Consider the following 24784-nt stretch of genomic DNA (forward strand, 5'->3'; position numbering starts at 1 on the left):
AAATAAAATGAAAACACCGAGTTATTAATGTGTGTTCAGTTTTCTTCTCAGGGAAAATACATGTACTCGCAAGACTCTTTGAAACTGTTTTGTCCTTCTGTGTTGCCGTACCTCACTGTCAGCGTGACTCTAAAGGGGCGGTGCGAGAGTTTTGATAAAAACATAGCTAATTCAGTGTAAAGTACAATCTTATAACAAACAATGAGCACCTCTGAGTCAAAGACTATTACCGTGATCGGCAGGTGAGCAAAAAGACGTTTCACTGTGTAAAGCCTTGGTTGCAGGCTGTATTTAGAACAAACTCTGTGTTCATGAACCTGATCTGAGCAGTTGCAATGTTTGGTTTTTGTGGATAAATGTGCATGCACTTCTAGTGAAGTGAGTGTATTTATAGTTAAATGCTGTATTTCACAACATAAGGACTATTCTGATTGCATTTGTATTTCATATCCATCTACTGCTGCTTCCTGGTGTATTTTATCTCTGCAGCTAGATTTGTTTATTTATTTGTTTATTTTTATTATTATTATTATTTAAATATGTCTTATTTTATTCATGGTTTCTGTTCAGGCACGACCCACTTTAAGAACAATGATGTTGGTTTTGCTGGCTCACTGGCTATGTCCTTTTAGCCTGCTTAGAGTGGGCTTACATTTTAACTTGTTTTTGGTACCCTGTTCATTATTTGGAATTTGGTAGTCCACTGAAGTGACCTCTTAAAGAAAAGTAAACACTAACCCACACATTCACTCACTCATCTCTATAAGTTGTTGGAGTATCCTTTGTGTTCATAATCTGCTTTGCAAAATCACATTGAACCCACAAATGCAAAATCTCCATTACAGAATTTGTTAATGTTATAGTCTGTAAAGAAATTAATACAAACATGTCAGGTTGACTGAAGAAGGAATGTGGCATCAACAGGTTTTGGCAATGAGCAAGATGACAGTTTTTTTAAGCTTGATGCTCTCATTTTTTTTAGGAAACTAAATTAAACAGATGAGCTTGAACTTTGAAACCTAGTACAGCTCACACCTGCATGGATGGTTGGAATTTCTGAGTTTGATTTACCATACTTCTCTTTCTCTGTCTATGATTTTATCCCTGTTTTCAGTGGGCTAATTGGCCGCTCCTGGGCCATGGTGTTTGCCAGTGGAGGCTACCGTGTAAAAATCTATGACAACCAACCAGGACAGGCTGCAAAGGCCATGACAGAGATCAGGTGAGTCATGCTACACTAATCGTGCAGGGTAATCTTAATTTAATGCAATAGTTTATAATATACTGCCATTAAATGTGTCTTTGATCCAGTTGGGCTATGCAGATTTATTAGAGTTATGAGTGATAACTTCAAATGTCGACAACTATGCTGTTTAAAGTTACTTATGTAAGTCAGCTGACTATTACATGCTGTAAAATGTTGTCATTTTCCTTTAATAGCTAGAAGTAGAGTTATAACGCCCTCTTAGTCAAAACAGTGTTTCTTTCTTGTAGTGCCTAAAAAGAACAAGAATAAAAAACTAGTTCACAAAGTTACAAAATGGAAAAATACACATCTATTGTCAAAGATTTTATTTTAAACTTTGAAAAGTAAATTAGATAATAATGTCTAAATTTTTCATGGGTCAAATCAGTGTGCTTGCAAACCATTAACAACACATAAGGACAGGTTTCCTTGCAAAAAAAAAGAAAAATAATTGTTCGAAATATAACTTGTTGCTCCATCTAATGATTAGAGAAGACACTCATGACCTTCATGATGACCAGATGACTCACCTGCTATATGACCTGATGAATAAACACATGCTCAGGCTTAAAAGCAGCTTCACAGTCCAGACATCAGTAGTTAAACATTACTGTAGAATGACAAAGAGCTTTTACTGAAATGAATGTTGAAAATGCTGTCAGGAAAACAAGCTCTAAAACTACTAACACACAAACTCAAACCAGGATCTCAATAATCTAACTACTTGTTTTTTGTTTTTTTTTTTGTTTTGTTTTGTTTTTTTGTTTTTTTTTGCAAAATCTGCAGCTGCTTCCTTAGGTTTTTATGCCACAATCATAGACTTTTGAAATCTTATGTTGGTATATGAACAGTAGGGGGTGTCAATGTATTGTCCTGTCAGTGTCACTGTGTGTAATATCCTCTAAACAAGCTCTGTTCCCAATCTAACTCATGGTGTAGTGCAAATGTGTCAAATGTTGTTTGTAAATGACTTAACTGATTTGGTATCCTCTAAATCTCTGCTACCACACTGTGCAATATAATGAAATGAAATGAAAAATACTTTATTAATCCCAAAGGGAAATTCAATATTGTAGTAGTAGTAATTTTTTTTTTTTTTTTTTTTTTTTTTTAGTAAAGTAAAACAATCACATTAATTAATTAAGGGCTTTGTTCTTCAGCCTGATAGCTGCTGGAAGGATGGATCTTCTGTATCTCTCTGTCTTGCATCGGACTTGAACAAGCCTCCCACTGAACACACTCTGTTGTTTCGTCACGGCGTTGTGTAGAGGGTGTGAAGGATCTTCCATTATCCTCGTCAGCTTGTACAGAATTCTTTTTTTGATGATCAACTCCAGCGGCTCCAGAGTTACTCCAAGCACAGAACCGGCTCTATATATATATATAAAGTAGCTCTATAGGAAGGTATATGTACAGAAGGTGACTTTAAGTAACAGAACTATTACTGAAATGTGAGGCTTTAAAGAAAAATATCTTGAAGCAAAGGTCCATGAGTCCATGAAACATCCTGCATTATGAAATTAATGACTTGAACTTCTCTGACAGATATATGTCATCATTATCTGCAACTTTAGCATTGGTAGAAAAGGAATTAATGTATGTAAAACATTATATTATTGAACAGGGTGTTATAGGTGGAGAACAAATACAGTGTTCCTGAGGAGGATATTGTTTCCAATGTTTTCATCATGTCAGACTGAATTGGGATAATTTTGAACAGTAGTCTCATGTGAAAGAGCCTCATGATGTAAACATATTTTCAGTGTCCTGATATATAGGCTACCTGTTAACTAAACAACTAATAACACACACAAAACATGTTGCACAATTGCCCACAATTTGCCAACCTAAACTAAATCCCTAAATCAAACAAACATCTTCTGCTCTATGCAGGAAGCAGCTGGAGGAGCTAGAGGAAGCCTGCATGCTAAGGGGGGAGCTGACCGCTGCACAGCAGCTTGCCTTGCTCAGCAGTTACGAAGATTTGGCTCAGGCACTGGAGGGAAGCTTCTTTGTCCAGGTAGCACAGTGGACCACCAGCAGCACAAACATTTTACATGTCCATTTGTGCCCCACCCCCTAATGCCGAATTCAGTTAGATGGAAGTTTCATTAAGCAATTGATGGTCTCCAGATTTACAGGTCTCTTGATTCTGTCAAGCTTTTGCCCATCTATCACAAACTAAAAAGGACTTAAAGGTCCCATATTATGCAAAATTCACTTTCTAAAAGTTTTCTAACCATCATATGTGTCCTCATAGCCTGTGAATGAGGCCCAAAAATGAGAAAATTCTATCACCTATTTCACTTGCTTGCTCCACTTTTTAGCGAATGTGTGCTCAAATGGCTGAGTGTGAGATCTTTCCCTTTGTGTCCTCACAAAGAGAAATAACCACTGCCCCCAGTACTCAATATCATTATTGACAAGAAACATAAAATAAGAATGCAAGAAAGCACTGCGATCTGAGGTTTTTACTTCCACAACAACAGAGTCGAGGATGTCACATGATATTAACTAGTTGGAGGAAAATATTTAAGATCCAATATTGTATATTTAAAATGTTGTCAATTTAAAAGTTAATTTATCTTTACATATATACACATAACTGTTTTTGCCTCAGGGTTTTTTAATATTGTAGAATGACTAATTTTTATCTACTAGCTGTGGGTCCACATACATGGCAGCTGCCATATTTGTAAGGTGTTTAAAAATGGACACACAACTTCATGTGGGAAATGAAAACTCTCTGAGATTTAAAACTGCAGTACTGGGCTTGTTTGATGGGTGCTAGGCCATCGTTTAGGATAACGCCTTAAAGGGCACATGGAAGAAAACAGTACACATGTACACAATTTTGAAGTAGTTACCTGTAGCGCGGTCATCGCTGCTCCTGAGGCCACTGGATCCGCTCGCAGATGAAAACATTTTTATGTCTAGAAGAATTTTGTCCACTGACAGCCACTGTAATTCACTACTGTGCTTGGCATTTGAAGTCATTTCTAAGCCCATCTTTACCACTAGATGTCAGACATTCTTACAGTCTGTACCTTTTAAAGATGATGGCATAGAAAAATTATATAACTGTATTTAAACCCAAAGGAAAGATAGATAATGGTTCTTGACTATGTAACAGTAAAACGATTTAATGACAATGATACCATTCTCTCAGTGAAATTTCTGTGTTTGTTTGGTTTTTATGTTACAGGAGGCTGTATTTGAGCAGCTTGATGTCAAGCAGAGCGTCTTTCAAGAAATAGAGCGTCATGTGGGTAAAGACATCATTCTGAGCAGCTCCACTTCCTGTTTGGTGCCGAGCAGCGTCTTCTCTAAAGTACAGATCCCGAGTCGCTGCCTCGTCTCTCATCCGGTTAGTGCTGCCTCAGAGCTGTGAGAGGGATTTTACTGGGATTTAAAAACAAACAGCTGAAAGGGAGCCAACTGACCACTAAGTCACACATTTACTTCTGTCTCCATCCACAAACACAACACTCACTAAAAAGAAATTCAGCATGATTACATCCAAAGAACAATGAGGTCAAGTTAGAGATTAACAGCTTAGAGAAGACAGGTACATGCTTAGGTTTCTCTTATAATCTTTTTTGTTTGGAGCCTCATTAATAATAAAAAAATTCAATTCAATTATTCAAATGTTCCATTGTTTGTCTCTAAACATTATTTTTATTTTTTCCTATGTTTTTATATTTCTGTCTCTACTAATGGTATTATTCATAGTGGTTAAACTCACATTTAATCACCTGTGATTTTCTTTTCTAAATGATCCAAACTTGGAAAATCTTAGAGCCATCCTTTTAGATTGCTAGCATAAATTCAATGATTAACACTAGCAACACAGGCTAGCTGCTTTAGTGCTTACTGTGTTTTTCCATGATAAACTGAATAATTTGTTTTGTCTTGTTAATTTAAAGATCTATTAAGCTCATTCTATTTCTGATTTTAAATTTAGCCCATTGTGCAGTTTTGTTTAAACCTTGCAGCCCTGTAAGGCTGTTTTGTTTTTCTTAAACTCCCATCTGAACAGACCAAATTCAGTCTGTAACAGACCCACAAATAAAAGTCCAGATTTAACAATGTCTGGCTTACTCAAGCAAAAATCTCTCTGGTATATTTTTTTTTTAAATATTTTTTTGTTTCTCTTTTAGTACAAACACTAAAGCAAAGATATATTTTTAAGGCAATTTGTTGCCTGGCTGTAATATTCCACAAAACATCATCAAGAATTTCATAAACCCTCATGTTGAGGTGGTGCATGAGCAAAAGAAGATCCCTTAAATTTTGCTGCAAATTTGTTTTAACTGTTTTATGTGGATTTGCCAAACATGAATGCAATCTCAAACTCCTTAGGATTCAGATATATTTATCTCAATCTGGCTCTGATCAGTATTGATCAGATGAATACTAAGATGCACACGCTAATTTAAAATAAGAGGGCTTTTCTCAGGGCTGCAAGAGTGTTCACAGCTCAGTTTATCTTCACAAATAAACAGGATTACCTAATTTAATGTTGCACTAATTTAATGTTGTTGTTTGTGTGCAACAACTCGCACACAAACAGTGTTGAGATTAATTGGTTTTACTTGTCTGCAAGACAACTGGCAGCTCACTCTCGTTCCCACTGTGTGGGATAATCTTATCAGAATTTGCAGTCAAACCCAGTCTACATTGTAATACCACACTTTCATGTCGCCATCACTATAGACGTATCCCCATATTCTTCTTTTGCCTTTCTCCTCTTCTCTGCTACAATAACTATTATTTAAGAGGTTCTGCACATAAAAATGCAAATGTTTGTAAATTTTGATACAGACTAGAGAGGGCTGGAAATCTATGAATGTGCTGATATCTGAATACAGCGGGTAATAGCCTGGAGCATTTATGATGTGAAAATTGATTCTTCATTTTCTTTTTCTGCTGTCTTCTTCTTACTCTGGATTGATGTGGATAAGTCCAAATTTAGCATTAATATAATCACAAAATAGTTCCTAAAAAGTTTCCTAAAACTCAGTTTAATAGTTTTTAAGTAATGTTACAACATTTGTTTGTAAGTCATTAAAGATTCCACTGTCTCTGCTTAGATAAGCCAAAGATATAAATTATTTACCCAATCCCTCATTAAGCTTTTATTTGATATAAATGCATCTAAGTATGGAGAAGTCATGTACAACATTAAACAAAAAAACATAACCCAAATGGCAAACAAGTTTAACTAGTGGGGATAATCCCTTTCTTTGTTTTAGTGACGTAAACACTGAATTCCATGAACTTGTCATATGCTCCCCAGGTAAACCCACCCTACTATGTTAAACTGGTAGAGCTGGTACCTCACCCAGAGACATCGGCAACTGTTATGGACACCAGCCATGCTCTAATGACCAAGGTAAAGACTTGAGATTAAACATCTGGGGCTCAGTTGTGTCAGAACATGTAGGATAATAGCAAAGTACACCAGCTTAGCAGATTATGCTACATCCACAACAAAGCCAAACTCTGCAAGTTGTTTTGATGTTTCTCAACCGTTATCAAGACCAGACCTGTAAAGTCGTGCCGAGGCTGACTTTAGACAAATGATAGCAAATGATTCACTGTGAGTGATGAATTTTCCAGGAACGTCTCAGTGGCTGAATTTCATCACATGAGAAAAAACAAAAAGCAGCAACTTCAGGGATGTACTGACACAGCCCTGTTCCTCCCACACTCCCAGATTCTCCGCTAATTAAATTTACCTTACTGCTCATTTAAAATCTTATTCAACTCCATTTACTCCCATTCTGTACTTTAACAGCTCATTACTTATAATGTTTTATTCTTTCTTTCTGGCTTTTTTTTAAAAATTCTTTCAAGTTTTATATTTGTTTTTATTAGTTTTACTGGCTATTCTGTAGCAGCTCTAGTTTACGTTCTCTCTGCTACTTATTTTAATACTATTAGTCATGCTTATTCTTAATTAATAAATGACCTATAATGAAAAATAAAAATTTTTTGACTCAAACAATTGGTTATATAGATTAAAGTGACTTTACTTAGCAAATCTTGTTGAATATTATGAGACTGGGAGAAAAAAAAATATGTATATGTATATATATATATATATATATATATATATATATATATATATATATATATATATATATATATATATATATATAAATATCATATACCAAGGCTTGTATCTTCTTTGGAGATTTTTGCCATGCTTGATTTCTGATTTCTCTTGGTCCAGGTTGGCCAGGCACCTGTCTGCCTGAAAAAAGAGATTGATGGCTTTGCCCTCAACAGAGTCCAGGCTGCTATAATTGCAGAGTCATGGAGACTAGTCCAGGTCAGTGCCAAGTGATGCTGTTTTCTTCAACAGCCTGTGAGTTTTTTTGTTTGTTTGTTTTTTTCAAGTTTGCATTTGAAAATACATTTACAAATCACAGTGTTTGATAATGACTTAATATTTCAATTTCCAGTTCCTTTTTAATATTTCAATTAAAATGTACAATTACAAAACACTTTACAAATGGGTTTTTTATTGTATGTTTTAATTATTGAATTTGATATTATATTTAGCAATCTATATTTTTATTTCACAATAAATTATTTCTCATGAAAATGCTATATTGTTTTTCAAAGACCCCCTCTGATTCTCCATACATTGATGTTCTCCCTAATTTAAATAGGTATATACCTGAAAATGCCATAAGAAACTGAAGGGCTGTGTGCAAACACTGAAAAATGTGGTTGGTGTTGCAACTTACTGTTGAAATGAAACTTTGGTTCTCAGAGTGGGTGTGCAGCACCACTGCAGTGTGATTCTGCCTCTGTTGTACATTGCCAGGTCTTTGGCGCCACATTTTAGTTTCAGTCTTATTAAAATTAATTCAGTTGTCTGCAATTAAAGCAGGCAGCACAAATCGTAGATGGTAACTAGGTAATCGCTAGTTACTTGCCGGAGGCTAATGCACTGTAGTGGGCATATTTTTGTTCCAGTGTTAGGAGTGGGCTGTCTTGTCTTTATATACATTTCTGAATTTGCTTCACTTTGACTTAAACCAATGTCAAGATTAAATTATTCATCAATAAAAGTGAGAGTTGGCATTCTTCCCTTTATCACAAATAAGATCATGAACATGAATGAGATGTCAAATTAAATGTTTATTTGCATCAAACGCTAATAAATCTGGATTTCACCAGAAGACTTATTTTTACAGCCCATTAACATAAAATTAACTATAACAAAAGAATTAATATACTTAATTACCCTGGAATCACAGCAATTAAAATTACCTTTGATGCTGTTTTTATTCATTTATAATTATTTAATTACAGTTAAAATTACGTGAACATAAACATTTTCCAAAGTAACTCAGAAAAACACATGTACTGTTACCATTAAAGTAGCCTTTAATATGTTGTAGTTTTATATACAGAAAGGCACAGAAATTTGCTTTAATGTGAGCATGCGTGTTGTTATTTGTGGACAAAAGCTCCTCAGTCTCATTGAGGTTTTATATGGCTGAGCTGTGCAGCTGATGGTTTCTTAATGGAAGCAGAAAAGAGCAGACCCATATCAGCTTGCCCCTGCTACAATCTGTGTTCCCCTCCAATATGGAACAGAATGAGAGTAAATGAGCCTAACTTAGCCATGACAGGCTTCATTATGTTATCACTCATGGAGAAAATGGTTCAAATGATATTGAGAACGACAGTAATAACAACCGATGGAATGTCATCCAGAAATGTTCGGTGTTACCTAAACTGAATCTGTCCTACCTCCATGTTTTGTTTGCTTCTAGAGTTTGAACAATTTCTGTTCAGACACAGATTTCATTGTGTCTATATTTCTACATGCTTCTCTCATTATTTTTCATAAAAATAATAATAGTAATAAACTCCCCTACCCCTACAAACCTCCAAAAACTTAAAAAAATCTAAATATTGATAAAGTTTATAAGAGGTGAACCACCTTTGTGAGGGAAGATGAAAACTTAGTTCTCTTGCAGGTCTGGGGATAAACTAAAGATGATGACTAACTTTACGTTGTAAAGAATTTCTTCCATCTATCAGATGTGTGTTGGGAAAAAAAACTTTCAGGCTAGCATCATATTTTCACCACTATATAATGGATGTAAGGCAAAAACAGGAATAGATTGGCAAGAGATAGTTTTCATCTGTTGCAGGGGTTACTAACCACAGGTAAATTCTTCTAATATAACTGTTGTGTAGTGTATCCAGAGGAGGACTTTACATTAGATCAGGCCTTCTGTCACTGCTTTTATATTTTACTTTTGCTGTCTATTCAAAAAAAGAAAAAATGAAATTATATGCATATGTCTGACATAAATTACTCCACTTTATTCTTAAAAAAAATAATGATACAGGGTTTTTCAATCAGGTACATTTTAATGAGTGAAAAATTTCAGATGTCAAGTACTCTGGCTTCCTCACACAGTACAATGATATGCATATTAGGTTAATTGGTTAACCTAACTAAATTATATGTGTTAGCCCTGCAATGGGCTGCCGACCTGTATAGGGTCTACCCTGTCTCTCACCTAGTAACTTCTGGGATAGGCTCCAGGTCCCCTGTTACTCTGAATTATAGTAAGCGGTATAGAAAATGGATTTTAAAAAAGACATCACAAAGTTACACCTGGGATTGAACAAATTGTTCAAGTAGAAGAATGCACCACAGACAGACTTGAAATATGTAATTAAATTGAGGAACTTCACATAAATGGTTTGAGCTGTCGCCTTACAGCAAGAATGTTCTTGGTTGAAGCCTCGGCTGTCGACTTTTCCGGTCAGAAAGAAGGTTCCTGGTTCAAGGTCCTCTCCAGGTCCAGCTTCCCCCAAAGTCTAAAACATGCCTGTTAAGTTCATTTACGTGTCTAAATTCTCCCCTGGAATGAGTGTGAGCATGAGTGGATGTTTGTCTGGACTGGCAACCTGTCCAAGGTGCCCCCTGTCATTCACCTATTAGCCCTGGACAGGCCGGATAGGCTCCAGCTTCCTGTGCCCTTGCATTGGGTGTATCAGATGAATGGATGGTTAAGTTGAGCCAGTTTAAGTAAGGAGATCTGTTCTCAAAACAAAACAAAACAAGAGTTCGAGGATCTACTCGTGGTCTGAAAGGGTCTTGGTATTGTCCGTTTCTGCAGCCAGACTAACAGAGGTGTTTCTGATGGGTAGCTCACTGTGGAGTAAATCAAGTGCTGTGTTGGTTAACTCAGACCTGTTGTAGTATACTACAACAGGTCCCATCTCTCATCGCTGAGTTGACAGTCTGTCAATACTAGTTTGTTTATCCTTTATTTGTTGGAACTGTGTAAGAAAATAGTGTCCAGTCATAGTTAAATCAGCACGCTGTGTCCTTGTTCCTGATGTTACTGTAAGTACTCAGAAGTTAACTGTGTCAAATGGACAACAGAATCATACCTTTTTAAAGACACGTGTAACTAAATTAATGACAACTCCTCCAAACGTTCAAGAAATTCTGCTGCTTCAATCTTTCTCTGTAGGAGGTTGTCATACCGGTATCGGTTTTTGAGAACCCAGCTGTAATGATATTCACTTGTGCTCTACTGATTTTACAAAAATATACAAAGACATTAAACTTTAGAGGACCAAGGCCCATTTGAGTCTAGTTGAGCATACATACAGGAAGTATTTGAGCACCGCCTAAGACTGTTCATTCAGGTTTCAGAGTTTCCATTTTGTATTTATTTCCCTCAGACTAACAGGTTTGCTTGCATTTCAAAAGCCCTGTTTTGGCCAGAAAAACACAATAGTTAATTGTTTTTCTAGTCGCATGTCAACAAACTAATTGTATTGCACACAACCCGCACACTGAAAACAATAAAAAGGAAGTGCTTTGTTAATCTGATTGTATCTGTAAAATTGTGGAGCAACACAACTGGACTGTTGACATCAGAAAAACATCTCTTCTTTCTCAAGTGACTTGACTTTTTTTTTTTTTTTTTTACACTCAGAAAGAATCTTGACAAAACTAATGAATGATGAATTGATGATGGAGGATTTTCCCTACTGTACAGAAGTAGGATTGGTCCATCACATGCATTCATACCCTCATTCTGAAGATGGACAAGCCTGCACTTGTTTGTTGTTACCTCCACCAAGGCGGAGGTTATGTTTTCAGCAGTGTTTGTCTGTCTGGCTGTCTGTCTGTTAGCAACATAACTCAAAAAGTTATGGACAGATTTTGATTAAAAAAAATGTTCAGGAAATGAGAGAAATATAATAAGGAACATATTATTTCATTTGTTCCTTATTGCATACATCACCAGACATCACCGCCTGGATCCAGGAATTTTTTTAGGAATTTTTGCTATGGGGAGAAAGGGATAAATTTGCTATTGCAGCTTCTAACTCAACAGATAATGCCCAGAATCATTGGCCAAAAAACAACAAAAAACAAAACAAGATGACGTCATGGTAGATGTTTAATATGCTAACAGCTAACTCAGATTGCAGCCATTAAAAAAATTAATTTCTCTAACAATTTCAAGACTATTATAGCCATTTACTCCATCTTGGTGTCTAAGGGTATGTTTCCAGGGTGTTAACTGTGTGAGCCATTGGGCCTTTTGGGGTTTTTCTCAGGTGATTGACCCTATGGCTTGGTAGAGGTCTGCGCCCTCTGAGTGCTTCTAGTTATTCTGCTTTCATTATTACTTTCTCACCATTCATTATGCCCATTAGTGAGATAAAGATCACATCATGTTAAGATCCTGCTGCTTAGGTTTGCAATGACATATTGAACATAAGCTACATCTTAGAAACTCCAGGCATTTAGGATCTTTCTTTGACTTTTTAAAAGTTTCTAGAAAACCTTTCAGCTCAGTCTTTATATACATATATATATATATATATATATATATATATATATATATATATATATATATATATATGTATATAAAGAAAAACTATTTAAATAAATCTGTGAATGTTGAAGCTTAGAAGGTGTGGTATTATGAAGTGAATTTTCTTAACGGAAAAGGAGGAAAGCAATTAAAGAACACTAAGGTCCACTGAATTTCATATAAGAGTTTTTTGGACTGGAAGGTTTGTGGAAGCAACACCGACTACAATGTAATGATGAAGACTGATATTTTGAGTGTTACTAATTAGAAGAATGTGCACAAACTGTAAGAACAGGTTGGTCCACTGCATTATCTAATCAGAACATAAAATTGTGTTTGCACCTAAATGACATGCATTCTCTAAGGTTAATAACAGTACTGGAGTCAGAGCAGTGTTGTTAATGTCAAAGTACTTGTAAAAATAGGAATGATGAAAAGACTTCTATGATTTATGCTTCAGCTGGTGTGGTGTGTTCACAGATGTGAATGAAGCATAAATAAGCACAGACAAAGGAAGGAAACCAACTTAACTATTTTTCCTATTGCCTAATCTGGTTTAAAGTTACATTAAACATGTGCTGCATGTAAAATGAAACTTAATTAATTTCTTATTATGTGTGTGAAGAGAAAAATTCCTATAAAAATTATACAAGACAAGGAAAATATTATTAATATTCCAATAGAAAAACCTACTGGAAGGATCTTAATTCCATCCTACTTATAATATTCACATTCTTCCCCCTTTGTTGAATTTTTTTAATTTTGACACGTTTTGGGTGCTATCATAGTTCTTCTGTCCCTATTAGCTGCCACTAAGATGGTAGCTACTCTTCCTAGAGTACACATGAAACAGTACTACAAAGTGTTACAACAAAAAACAAAAACATGACACTTACAGAACCAAAAATGTTCAAGAGCATATTTTATCTCAACATTGCTGAGTGTGTTTTTAAGGTAGTTTGCTGCAGTTTCCTGTTTTCTAGCATCAAGTAATTCCCAGGCCAACTGTGCATTTGTTTGCTGCATTTTTCAAGCTTGTCCTAAACAAGTTGTACAGGGTTGAGCTCAGACTGACATGGTCGTGACATGACTGATGGCTCACAATCCCTCTCTTTCTTCTGCAGGCAGTTTTTGTACAGCTGAGATGTGTGCTTGGGGGTCATTGCCTTGCTTTATGACAAAATTAGAACCTCTGAAAGAAGTTTTTGAAAGCAGAGCATGACATTACAAGATGGAGTAGTATTTATGTTGGTTCAGAATCATCAACTTTGCCTGCAGAAAAATACCCCTAAACCATCAGTGATCTTTCCCTGTGCTTGGCGGTGAAGGCTACGCATACGTTCTCATGATTTTATCTATATGATGATGAACGTACACGTGATGGTTTGAGTTAAAGTTTTAATGTGAATGGTCATGTGCCCCAGTCATTTGACTCAGAGTGAGTCCCTCCTGTACTGCACTTACCCTTAATTTGGAGTATTTTGCCATTTGGACTGTCTCGTTTCATGAGAAACTTTCTTTTTGTTGCTTTGAAAGATCAATTAAAATCTGACATGGAGGTCTATTTTTTTATGATTTCTGATTGTCTTTAAGTAAGCTTTCGCAGAATAACAGTACAAAAGAAGTACATCTGTTTACACCTGCTTAGTTGGGTGAATTGCTTTGTGAGATACATAAAACAATTACTATTAGGCTTTAAAAGACAGCTCATAAACAAAGATTAAAGCAGCTTTCACAAATATATTGTGTAATTATTACCTCCGCCAAGGCGGAGTTTGTTTTTTGATAGTGTTAGTCAGTCAGTTTGTCTGTCTGTTTGTCTGTATGTCTGTCTGTCTGTTAGCAACATAACTCAAAAAGTTATGGACTAATTTTGATAAAGTTTTCTGGAAATCTCAGAAATGGAATGAAAAACAAGTTATTAGATTTTGGAGTAATCTGATCATCGCCTGGATCTTTACTTTTGCTATTAGAGCTTGTAACTCAAAAATAATTCCTACAATCATTGGTAAACGAAAAGAAGAAAAGTTAAAATCTCTTGGTGGAGGTCTGCATTCTCAGAGTGCTTCTAGTTTTCAGATATACTTGTACTTTTGGAAGGTACTTTCATTTAAGTTGCAGCAAAGATCTTGTGGTTGTCACGGTTTTGACTTTTTAAGAAGTCATTGACTGTTTGAAGAGTAGCTTCTCGGTTGACTAATAAGTCAAGTGTACTACGCTTGTTTGGTTAGTCACTACCACCCAGTAGAACAGATACTGGGAATAACGCTTTACTTCTGAGAATTACAACATAAAAATTCAAGCAGTAGGCTTAACGTCTGCCTCGTGATTGACTGTAATACAGCATCCATGCAGCCAACATGTGATATTTGTGATTTCACACAGGGCTGTGGAAGCTCAGGCTCATATCTACATGACATTCCTTATTGTGCATGGATCTCTGCATTGTGGGACTTCTGTTTAGGGAAATTAACTCTGTGGGCACTCTTAGGTCCTAGCTGACAAAAATGCCACATCTGTGTTAAAGTGTGAAACTTTGCTCTTGAAGACACTCTAGCTGAGTAAAACACAGTGTTCACAATCAAAATAAAAATAAAACACTGACACATAACCTTAGAACTGCTCTAAGAAGGGAAAATTATCAGTTGTAAGCAAGACCTAAAAACAAGACCTTACATCCATTACAGCCACAAAAATCCTGGTATGTGTCAAAGTGTTCATGTTACAAATAACTGAACACATGTCAAACCTGTCATTGGCAATACTGTAAAAACACACAATTAAAATACATTATACAAAATTATGAGTTGTGTTGGCTCAGTCACAAATTTCTGACAATAAATCAGTTGATTTAAATGAAATCACAGCAGCTATGAGACACACTGCTAACAATGTTTATAAGGGAGAAAACTACAGTCCTTTTTCATTGAAAATATTTAAGCTATGGGTGGGACTCAATTTAAAAAATTTATCTAATTAATTGGCTAAAAATGAACAAACCTAAAGTTAAAGGGTCATTTTAAGTACTTTGACTAGCAGCACCAGCTGTTCTTTAATTAACAGTCTACAACACGTTAAAATAGGGTACTTTTAACTTTTTAAAGGTTTTTGTTCATACTCTTTATCACTAGGCATTCATATCTGACAGTAAGCCAGGGTGGGATCAGCCAGCAGCTTTGAGTCTAGTCATGGAGCAGAGGTGAACATCTCCTGCTCTGGAGCTGGAAGCTGGGACTGAGCAAGGACCGAGGCTGTTGAGTGCTTTTAGACAGGAGAGGGGCCTGACTCAGCACACTCTGCTCATTGAGCAGAGTAAACTTTGCGTGCTGTCATGCCAGTCTCGAAAAGTCTCCAATACCACCAGAAAAAGGCTCTAAATTTGTTGCTAGTCACTTAGTTAATTTAATTAATTATTCCTAATTAACACATTAAATTCCCACCCCTAATTTTAACATATCACAGTGGAGAGATGCATGTGTATGCAGCACAAAAAATGACATAATGCAATTTACATATATTTTTAAGGTCTATTAATGTACGTGTGCTGGGACAATTTGAGGCATCATGAACTATTTTTATACTGTAGTTCTGAAATTTTCCAGGGATGTTCTCAAAGGGCCGCATATAAGAACACACATGTCCACCACATTCACTCTGGATTTCTCTCTGGAGAGTTTCCAGTCATCTACCAAGTTAGAAGTCTGGGAAATCACTGCCAGTGTATAAATGTGGTGGTTAATCTTCCAGAGCAATAACTGTAAGTGTTTGTGGTGGATGCATCAGTGCTTCTTCTTCCTGGTTGTACTTCAGAGATGTCAACAACTTTCAGAGTTCATTCCTGTTTGTTTAAATGTTACTACATGTGAGCTGGCTGTGACTTTACTGTTTTATAGACATACCTCCTCTGATGAAGCATGACATTCACCCAATTATCATCGACATTTTGTAGGAAATGAGTTTACAAGAGATCCCAAAAAGACTTGAATACAGATTTAACATGATTTTTTTTCACTTTAGGAGCAAGTTTGTAGCTCTCTGTTAGCGGGATTGTTTGGTCTGGTGTGACAAGTACAGAATCTCAGATATTCAATTAATTTTTTGCATCACAACATTCAACTAAAAGATCTGTTCATTTTGTGAGCATTGTTCCTTTAATATCTCTAACTACACAGTCATCACTCCGTTATCAGTCACAATCACAAGTTACCGTGCAGCTTTTAGTGCAGGGCTTTCATTAGGGTGTTTTACAGAATCTGTTGAGATACAAAGTATTTTCTGCATATCCTCCCTACCTAAACCTTAAATGGAAACGGTAGAAACAGTAACAGGTCAAAGCATCAAACAGGACTAGACGTTCAATGCTGAACATCAAGGCCTGTGGTCAGACAGGGGCCTTGTGATCCTACTTACATAACAGGACCCTCCTTCACCCCTCTAAATACACACACAAACCAGAAAATGATCCCTGAGTCGGGGCCAGCGTTGGAAAGCAGAGCGGCTGAGAAAGCACCTCGTTACCCCCAGTGATTACAGTGGAGAAAAGACCCCACCCACCAATCCGCTTTGCTCAGATAACAGCCTCGTTGTTGGATGCAGGAGTCAAACAAAGCCGACTCTGTCCCTCTCCTCTTGCTTACCCTGCTCTCTGTATCTCTTTCCTCTGTGGTTGGCCAACAGGCATCTCAAACCCAAAAGACACATGAACTACTCCCTTTATCTCTCCTTCCTTCTATCTCTCCATCCTCAGCTCTCCCCTCCCTTGACCATAATCCCGAGGACACAGAGTTGCCTGATAAGGGAAACTCTATATGATGGAAGTAGTCTGATGGGATCAAAGGGAATGATAGAGATAAAAAGTCATGCCTTTGTTGAACTGGCATTGAAAATGTTGTTACATCTTCAGATTTAAATCTGATCTACAGTTTTCTTAATGGCATCATTACTATCATACCCTGAACTGAGTTACTTTTGAGAGTAAGTGACAGAAACCACACTGCAGGTTTACTGGCTGATCTAAAGAGAATAAAAAGAGATTTCTGTAAATCAGTTAAATGCATTCCTTTTTTCTGTCTCACTCCATCAGGATGGTGTTATCTCAGTGAAGGACATCGACCTGGTGATGTCAGAGGGACTGGGAATGCGTTATGCTTTTATAGGTCCCATGGAAACAATGCACCTCAATGCACCTGAAGGTAATGCTTTCCCTGTTTATACTCACACATACAGTCAGCTGATAATATACCCATAATAACAAATTCTTACTTAATTTGTGAGGCCAAAAGAGGAAATTAATGGAAAGAAGAAATGGCATGTGTTTATAGCCTTGAAAAGTTAAGAGATTCCATCTATTTTAAGTGTTAGATGAACTTAAAGAGCGTTGTATACACTTGTCTAATTCAAGCCCGAGTCAACAATCTCTGTTACATCAGTGTTTTCTGTTGTTGTACATTACTGTAACACAACTGTTGATGCAATAGATGAGCACAGAAAGCTTCATAATTCACTGGTAAGAAAAATAAATAAAGTAGTGTGATAACTCCAGAGACATAGCTCAGATACATGTACTATACTATACTGTAATGCTGCTGTGTGTCATAGTGAGAATGAAACCTCAGGGAGATGGAAAATATCAAAGGGGAGTGTGAAACCCAGAGGGTAACCCTGACTGTGTACACACCCACACACACATACACACACACAGAGTACTCTCCGACTTAACAAAGCAGTCTTTTGATGGGTAGCTGAATGCTCTCCCTCACACCAGTAATCCAAAACTCACACAGCCCTCATCCCGGCCTTCAAACCAGGTGCCAACTCTACCTGTAGTTACAGTAATGGACCTTTTTTTTTTTTGTTTCTGTTTTTTTCTCAGGAAACAGTACTATGATCAAGTTCTCAGAAGATTGCTAAGACTACTCTTGTTCTGATTTCAAGTCCTTAGATCACTCCAATCAGATACTTGAGTACTCAGCCTCTCTGTCTCTCTTCCTGCTCTTTCTGAATGCTTTTGTAAACTATTTACCTGCACAGAAGAACATTGTCCCTTTAAAGGAATAATCCACTGAAAACAGAGGAGGTTCTGAACTGAACATTCTAAGAAACATTTTAAAATGCATCCCCTAGTTTGACCCACTTCTCCAGCAGCAATCTGACTTTTACCAGAGCTAGCAACATGGCGAGAAGAAGATACTGATCCAAGGACAGAGAAGGAGTTTCTGTGGAGATTTTGTGACACTTTCTTTGCAACTGGGTGACAAATGAAAAATATTGTAACCACTGTTTGATCTGATTACAGCTAAGGTTCTCGACAAAGAAGCAAGCAACACGTTTAATGGGTGGATAAAAAACTATGACACAACTTATTAAATGAGATGCTGATTTAGGTTCTGATCCATGCTTGATTACATTCATATCTGTTTAGCTGTTTTACAAGATAGAAACAGTAATATTTTGTTCCTTCAGATAAAACTCACGTTAACTGATGTGTAATAACATTTCAAAGAAATTAAAGGGGAATACAGAATTAACATTTTGAATTTTCATATGATGAAATGTCCCAGGAAGCTGTTAGTGATCTCTCCCTTTACAATCTACTGGAAAACTATGTGTACATGCAAGGCAAAAGCCAATAATAGCATCATCCTTTTATTAAAAACAAAGCAAACTGCTTGAAATAGCATCCAGATTAGATGTTTGGTTGAAGGTAAATGGTAGTTATCACACTGCCGTGTCACATTTAGTCCACCTCACTGAGCTTGATGCAAACACTCGAAGTTCAGCTCGAGGACACGGTGATACGACTCAAAGCTGTCTTGCAACACTTTTGTTACATTTTGGGAACAAGCCTTTACAGAAAGAAGGAGAGTAAATGAAAACACGAAAAGCTTTCATTTTATTCTTTCTTTCCATTTTTCAGATGTGTGCTTAAATAAAGTGTCACACTTTTAAATCTGGTGTGAAACTTCATTTCAGTGTGACAGGAAGATTTTAAATGGAGCCCCTCTGACCTGTATGAGTTAAAGAGCTTGCGTGAAGCAGTTTGGACACATTCTTTTGAGTTTTTCCGGAGTTTTCTACTGTGATTTTGTAATGCTTCAAACATCCAGTCTTCACCTGCTGCATTTCTTATCACAGGAATGTCAACATACTGTACCACTGGCCCCCTTTATGAACTTTTTGCCCAATCATTGTGACTACAGAGCTTGCGTTGCCTGACGGATTGTTAGCTGAAACTTTTAAGATTCAGACTAACCAGTAAAATTATTTATTTCATCCTGAAACTCTGTGGGATGGTTAGTTTAGACTGCCTATATGTTCTGTTGTCATATTGCAGATGTAGAGTTTAAAAAAGAGTTTTACTAAATCTATTCAACTCCCTAGAAAAGGTTAGTAAAGCAAAATGTGTCATTTGTTCTATGTCATTCATTAATAGTTTTTTTCAGCTGAGCAAATTCAATAAGGTGAAGGAAAAGCAGAAATCTGTTTATTAATCTTTAACATCTTGTTTGGGCAGCGCTTAAATCATTGAGTAAGGCAAATTATTTGCTCCCTCCATCACAAATGAATCATTAAAGAATAATAAATGAGGGAATGACACCAATGAATCTCTGAAAGTTAAGCAAAAAGAAGAAAATACTCTGAAAAGAGAGTAGTAAGTTATTTATGCAGTATTTAACACTGAATTCTCAGAAAAGAGAAGCTCTCAGAGCTACTGGCATGTTTCTTTGTTGAGCATAATTGCACACAGCTTATTAAGTACTTGGTTGAGCCAAAGAGCTGGATAAATCTTTCTAACTCATTCTGTTGAGTAGAAGAGTTAAGCTAAGTGCGGAAATGCTCCTTAAACAACTGAGTCTTTAGCTTGCTTTTAAAAGTGGATCCTTCTGCGGATCGGACGGAGTTTGATAGGTTGTTCCACCACCGGGCACAACAGAGAAGGGTCTTTAGGCTTTAAACATGATGAAATAAAATGGTTTGAACTAATCATTGTCACATTAGCAACAGAGAAAAAAAATCTCTTATAATAAAAATTTATATGTATATCTATATACTCTTCCCTCACCCTCCCCCCATTTCCCCAGGGTGGTGTGGGTGGCTCTTCTCAAGCTCGGGTCCTCTACCGGAGTACTGGGAGCTTGAGGATCGTACGCAGTATCTTAGCTGTTTCTAGGACTGCACTCTTCTGGATGGAGATGTCTAATGTTGCTCCTGGTATCTCTTGGAGCCACTTCTCAAGCGTGGGGGACATGGCCCCCAGTGCTCCAATGACCACTGCTACTACTGTTGCCTTCACCTTCCAGACTTTCTCCAGCTCTTCCTTGAGTCCTTGGTGTTTCTCCAGTTTCTTGTGTTCCTTTTTCCAACGTTGAGGATGGCTACCTCAATCACAGCAGCTTTCCTTTGCTGCTTATCCATGATCACAATGTCTGGTTAGTTGGCCACCATCATTTTGTCGGTCTGTATCTAGATGTCCCACAGGATCTTAGCCCTCTCATTCTCCACCACCGTGGGAGATGTTTCCCATTGTGACCTATGGGTCTCCCATCCATATTCTGCACAGATATTTCTGTACACTATTCCTGATGTATTCGTGGAGCTTGGATGTTTCATCTTGGAGAGTGGCCCTGATGCTCACTAGTCCTCAGCCTCCTTTGCGCTCAGCGGCAGGACAAAGCTGTTGATTTCCCAGATTTGTTTTCTTTTTTTTTCTTTTTAAATTCCCACCATACATTTAACTAAGATTGAAATCCAGACTGTTAGCCTGGCATGCCATTGAGTTGATCTGGCTTTTTAGAAATTTGTTTGATCCCTTCAGAAATTCATCTTTACATGTTTCATCAAACCTTCACCAACCAAAGTTAAAAAGTAAACCTATCGCTGAATATTACTTTAATCCAATTATTTAAGGTCCACGACTGTTTGTCTTTAGTCCACTGCAACCTTGTTTACTTCTGTTTAGGAGTTCATGATGGTTTGAGTTTGGCTTTTTCTTGACATTCCAGGTACTTCAACTCATTTCTTATGGTCTTATCAGAAACATTGTCTCTAACCCTTTGATAATTGATAGAATGTCCACTTTTATATTTGTAAGTAATATTTTTTTACATAATTTAACATTTGTGCGAACAGCTTCTAAGAAAAGTGATTCCATGTGTCATACCTGGGATCATACATGCAGCCCAGAGAAGCATGCACCCGTCTTAAATTGCAGTTATACATCCTCACACAAGAAGCTTGAATCCCTAATGTTGTTAAAAAGATTACATATTTGTTTGAAGACATTATCAAACTGAGATATTCTGTCCTAAACAGAATGAAACTATTTTCCTTCACTAGAACATCAGTTTGCTTTGTCAGTGTTTGGTTCTGTCAAGTGGATTTTAAATTAAATGGAAAATATTTTATTATTCCCTGAAGGGAAATTATAATGTTGTACAATGACCTGCTGTCCCCATGCACAGGTTTGGAAGACTATATGAAGCGATATGGGGAGGGCATAAGGAGGGTCCTGACTTCCTTTGGACCTGTACCTGACTTCTTTGGTGAAGGGGCCAAAAACATCATTAAGGTAACTTGACTGACATTAACAATCATTTGTTTATTTAATCAGGTCAAATAATCCACTACATTTAACTTTATATTGGCCCTAATATGTGATTACTTTAACTGGATGATGGCGTCTTTAGTTCTGCTTGACTGAAAGTCAAGAGTTCCTCATTACTTCTGTGCCACACAGCTCTGCAGATATTTCACAGTCACATGCTCTCACAGGCTGTTAAAATATTAGTCGCAGAAGGTCAGTATGTAAGGACACAGCAATAAATAGTTTGAGTTAAACAAGTTTAGAGGACAAGGGAAGCTGATCTTGTTTCCAGTGCTTTTAGACTTTATAACCCGGCTGTCTCTGCAGTTGCACCAGACAGTAACACTTCAGTTCCACACACCTTCTTTGTATGTGTTCAGAGTATTCTGGTATTCCATTCAGGCTCAATGCAATGTCCAAATTCTGATATGTGTGTGAAATCCTTCCTTTGTTTTTACAGCCCAGGGTTGGCATTGAATAGATTCACATTTTAAGCTCTGGGTTTTAGGGAGCTCATATTTCATGTCAGAAAGTGGAACAACTAGCAAACAGGTTGTGCTGTATGTTCACAGTTATGCTCCATGTGTACATTACATTCCAAAGAAATATTCTGTATGAATATTGAGTTTCCAGAGACAGTTTCCAAAATATTTTCCAAAAATGAAATCCAAAATAGTTGGGACATAACAACAAATTGCAGTGGATTGCAAGCTCTTCTTGAATTTCATGGTAGCAACTCATCTCCAAAAGGTAGGGAGGGCAATAATAAAAGGCTGGAAAAGTAATCGATCTTATAAAGAACCTGCATAAAGTCATGGATATTGTGTCCTCTGGACTAAAGAGCAGAGAGGCCATCCAACTTATCCGCACACAGTTAAAAGTCTGCATCTTTGATGGCATTAGGGTCTGTTAGTGGCTATTAGTTAGTGTCTTCTATTGTGAATAAAATATTGATTTATTAGACTCACATTCTGTTTTTGTTTGCATTTTACGCAGAGCTTAAGTTTCTGAAATAAGGATGTACATCCATCCATAAAGAAATGCATCACCTTAAGAAGTAGCACTGTGCTAGGCATGGCTGTTACAAGAAAGTTTTTGAGTGTCTTTAATGCTCTTTGCTGAAAATCATATGTATCCTAATTTTAAAAATTTAGTAATTTATATAAAAAAAGTAAAAGAAAACGCTATCAACTTATTCTGTTTATATGCAAAGACTAAACTTCACCAAGAGGAGGCTCCACCAAGGTTCACATAATCCACTCATCACAACCCACCACTCAGAAGGCCTTCCAGCCAGCCAGAGTCCCTGGTGCTAAAATAAGTGTTGGGATCCTCAACAAGCAATGGGCTCTCTGTACCATATAAAAGTTAATCGTTCATTGTTGTCCAGTACATGAGAAAATCCAACATGGCTGCCACATCAGCCAAAAGACGTCACTTTCTTTGCTCTCATGAGTTTCTTTCCCTCCTTGCAGGAGATGTGCAAGCTGATTCCCAGTGACCAACAGCATCTGTCGGCCAGGAAGGAGAGGAGAGACCAGCTCCTCATGCATCTGGCCAAGCTGAAGAAAGACCACTGAGGTCCTTAGAAACCGGAACAAGGCTGACTGAATGCCGACTGAAAACAGAAATCTGTAAAAACCTAATCTTACTAATTATTATGAGTTATTATGAATGATCATTATAGCTGATTTTTCTACCAACACAAAATTTAGATACAAAAAATAAATAAATAATCTGAACCTTTGTGAACATTCATGCCCTCTGTTTTCCACCAAAACTGTAAATACACAGTTAGAGTTCACAATAAGAATCAGAGATTATTGTTCAAATATTGCTTTTTGCAAATCTACAGAATCTTTTTTGTGGTGAAAATTATGTTTGTGACACACAATGTCAACAAAATAAATACAAAAATGTAAAACAATGTTTTGATCAATAAAAACTGAAATGATTTACATTTGTTCTCATGTTCACTTTAATTAATGGATTAAAAGGCTGTTTGGAGTCTAGTCTTTACACACTGAATTATGAAGTTCCATAGTATGTATTTGTATGGAGTTCTGTAGTATTAGATGGCTCTACGTCTACTTCACCAAAAAAAATGAATAAATGTGCTACGAGATGGTTACAAGGCAGAAAACAAGGCCTGAGAACATCACGAGTTTCAATTGAGTTCATGCTTTCTGCTGTGTTTCTGCTCAGCTTGTGTGGAAGATTTCATTTCATGGAGATGTCTAACCAGAGTGACCATCATGTCTGTATCAGCTGATAAATCATAGCATTACCTCCAACATTACAGCAAATATAAGAGGTATTGATAATAAAGCTTCCTTAAGTGAATACATGTAGAGTGTATGCAAAGACGCCTAACACACTGTCCATACAGTACACCTCATGTGAGGGAGGCACCAGAAATTACAAATGGAGAATTAATTTTATATTACTTTGGGATGACTGGACAATTACAAAGTTTAAAAACTAGTCTCCAATTGCCTTTACGTTTGTTTTTTTCAGGTTAGCCATTTTAAGCTTAATTAATGAATGACTGGGGAAATATATATCAATGATACGTTAATGTCAGGTTTTTAATATATGAAGCTAGACTGAGCAAGAATGTCCATCTAGAATTTGTAGAGGTACATAAAATGGTAATAGGAAAGAAAAACTCATGTGGAGATACAATTTTGACCTCCTGTTTTATGTTAAACATGATATTATTGGAAAAATGTCATTAAAATTCCATATGAAGTTAAAGGAATTTCATTTAAGAAGAATTTCTTTTACTTTATTCTTTATTTCAGACACATCGGTTCATATCAACAATAATGAAAAAAAAAATAACAATGAAAACACACTTCATAAGAAATATTTAACAATCTTTATAGACACCTATTCCAGTGCTTCCAAAACAAGAGCAAAATCTTCTACCACTTAGTGTTGGCACATTCAAAACCATTATAATTATGTTTTTTGAGTCCATTAATCAACACATGAATTTATACAAGATTCTTCAATACAGCATGAAAGGTAGGAACAATGTTTGATAAAAGCATGTAGCTTGCACTTGTC

The 24784-nt window shown here is 36.6% G+C and overlaps 1 protein-coding gene across 1 annotated transcript; it reads left to right on the plus strand.

Annotated features, from left to right (window-relative positions):
• Positions 1–110: 110 nt before the first annotated feature.
• On the plus strand, positions 111–24403 carry cryl1 (crystallin, lambda 1). The gene is made up of 9 exons (XM_042002693.1): positions 111–242; positions 1115–1222; positions 3140–3266; positions 4452–4613; positions 6546–6641; positions 7485–7583; positions 17213–17321; positions 21591–21697; positions 23188–24403. Exons 1-9 carry the CDS (start codon positions 202–204, stop codon positions 23290–23292), a joined length of 954 nt encoding a protein of 317 aa, XP_041858627.1. The 5' UTR covers positions 111–201; the 3' UTR covers positions 23293–24403.
• The last annotated feature ends 381 nt before the right edge of the window (positions 24404–24784 follow it).

Source organism: Melanotaenia boesemani, chromosome 12, assembly GCF_017639745.1.
Source record: "Melanotaenia boesemani isolate fMelBoe1 chromosome 12, fMelBoe1.pri, whole genome shotgun sequence".
In the NCBI taxonomy this organism is placed as follows: domain Eukaryota; kingdom Metazoa; phylum Chordata; class Actinopteri; order Atheriniformes; family Melanotaeniidae; genus Melanotaenia; species Melanotaenia boesemani.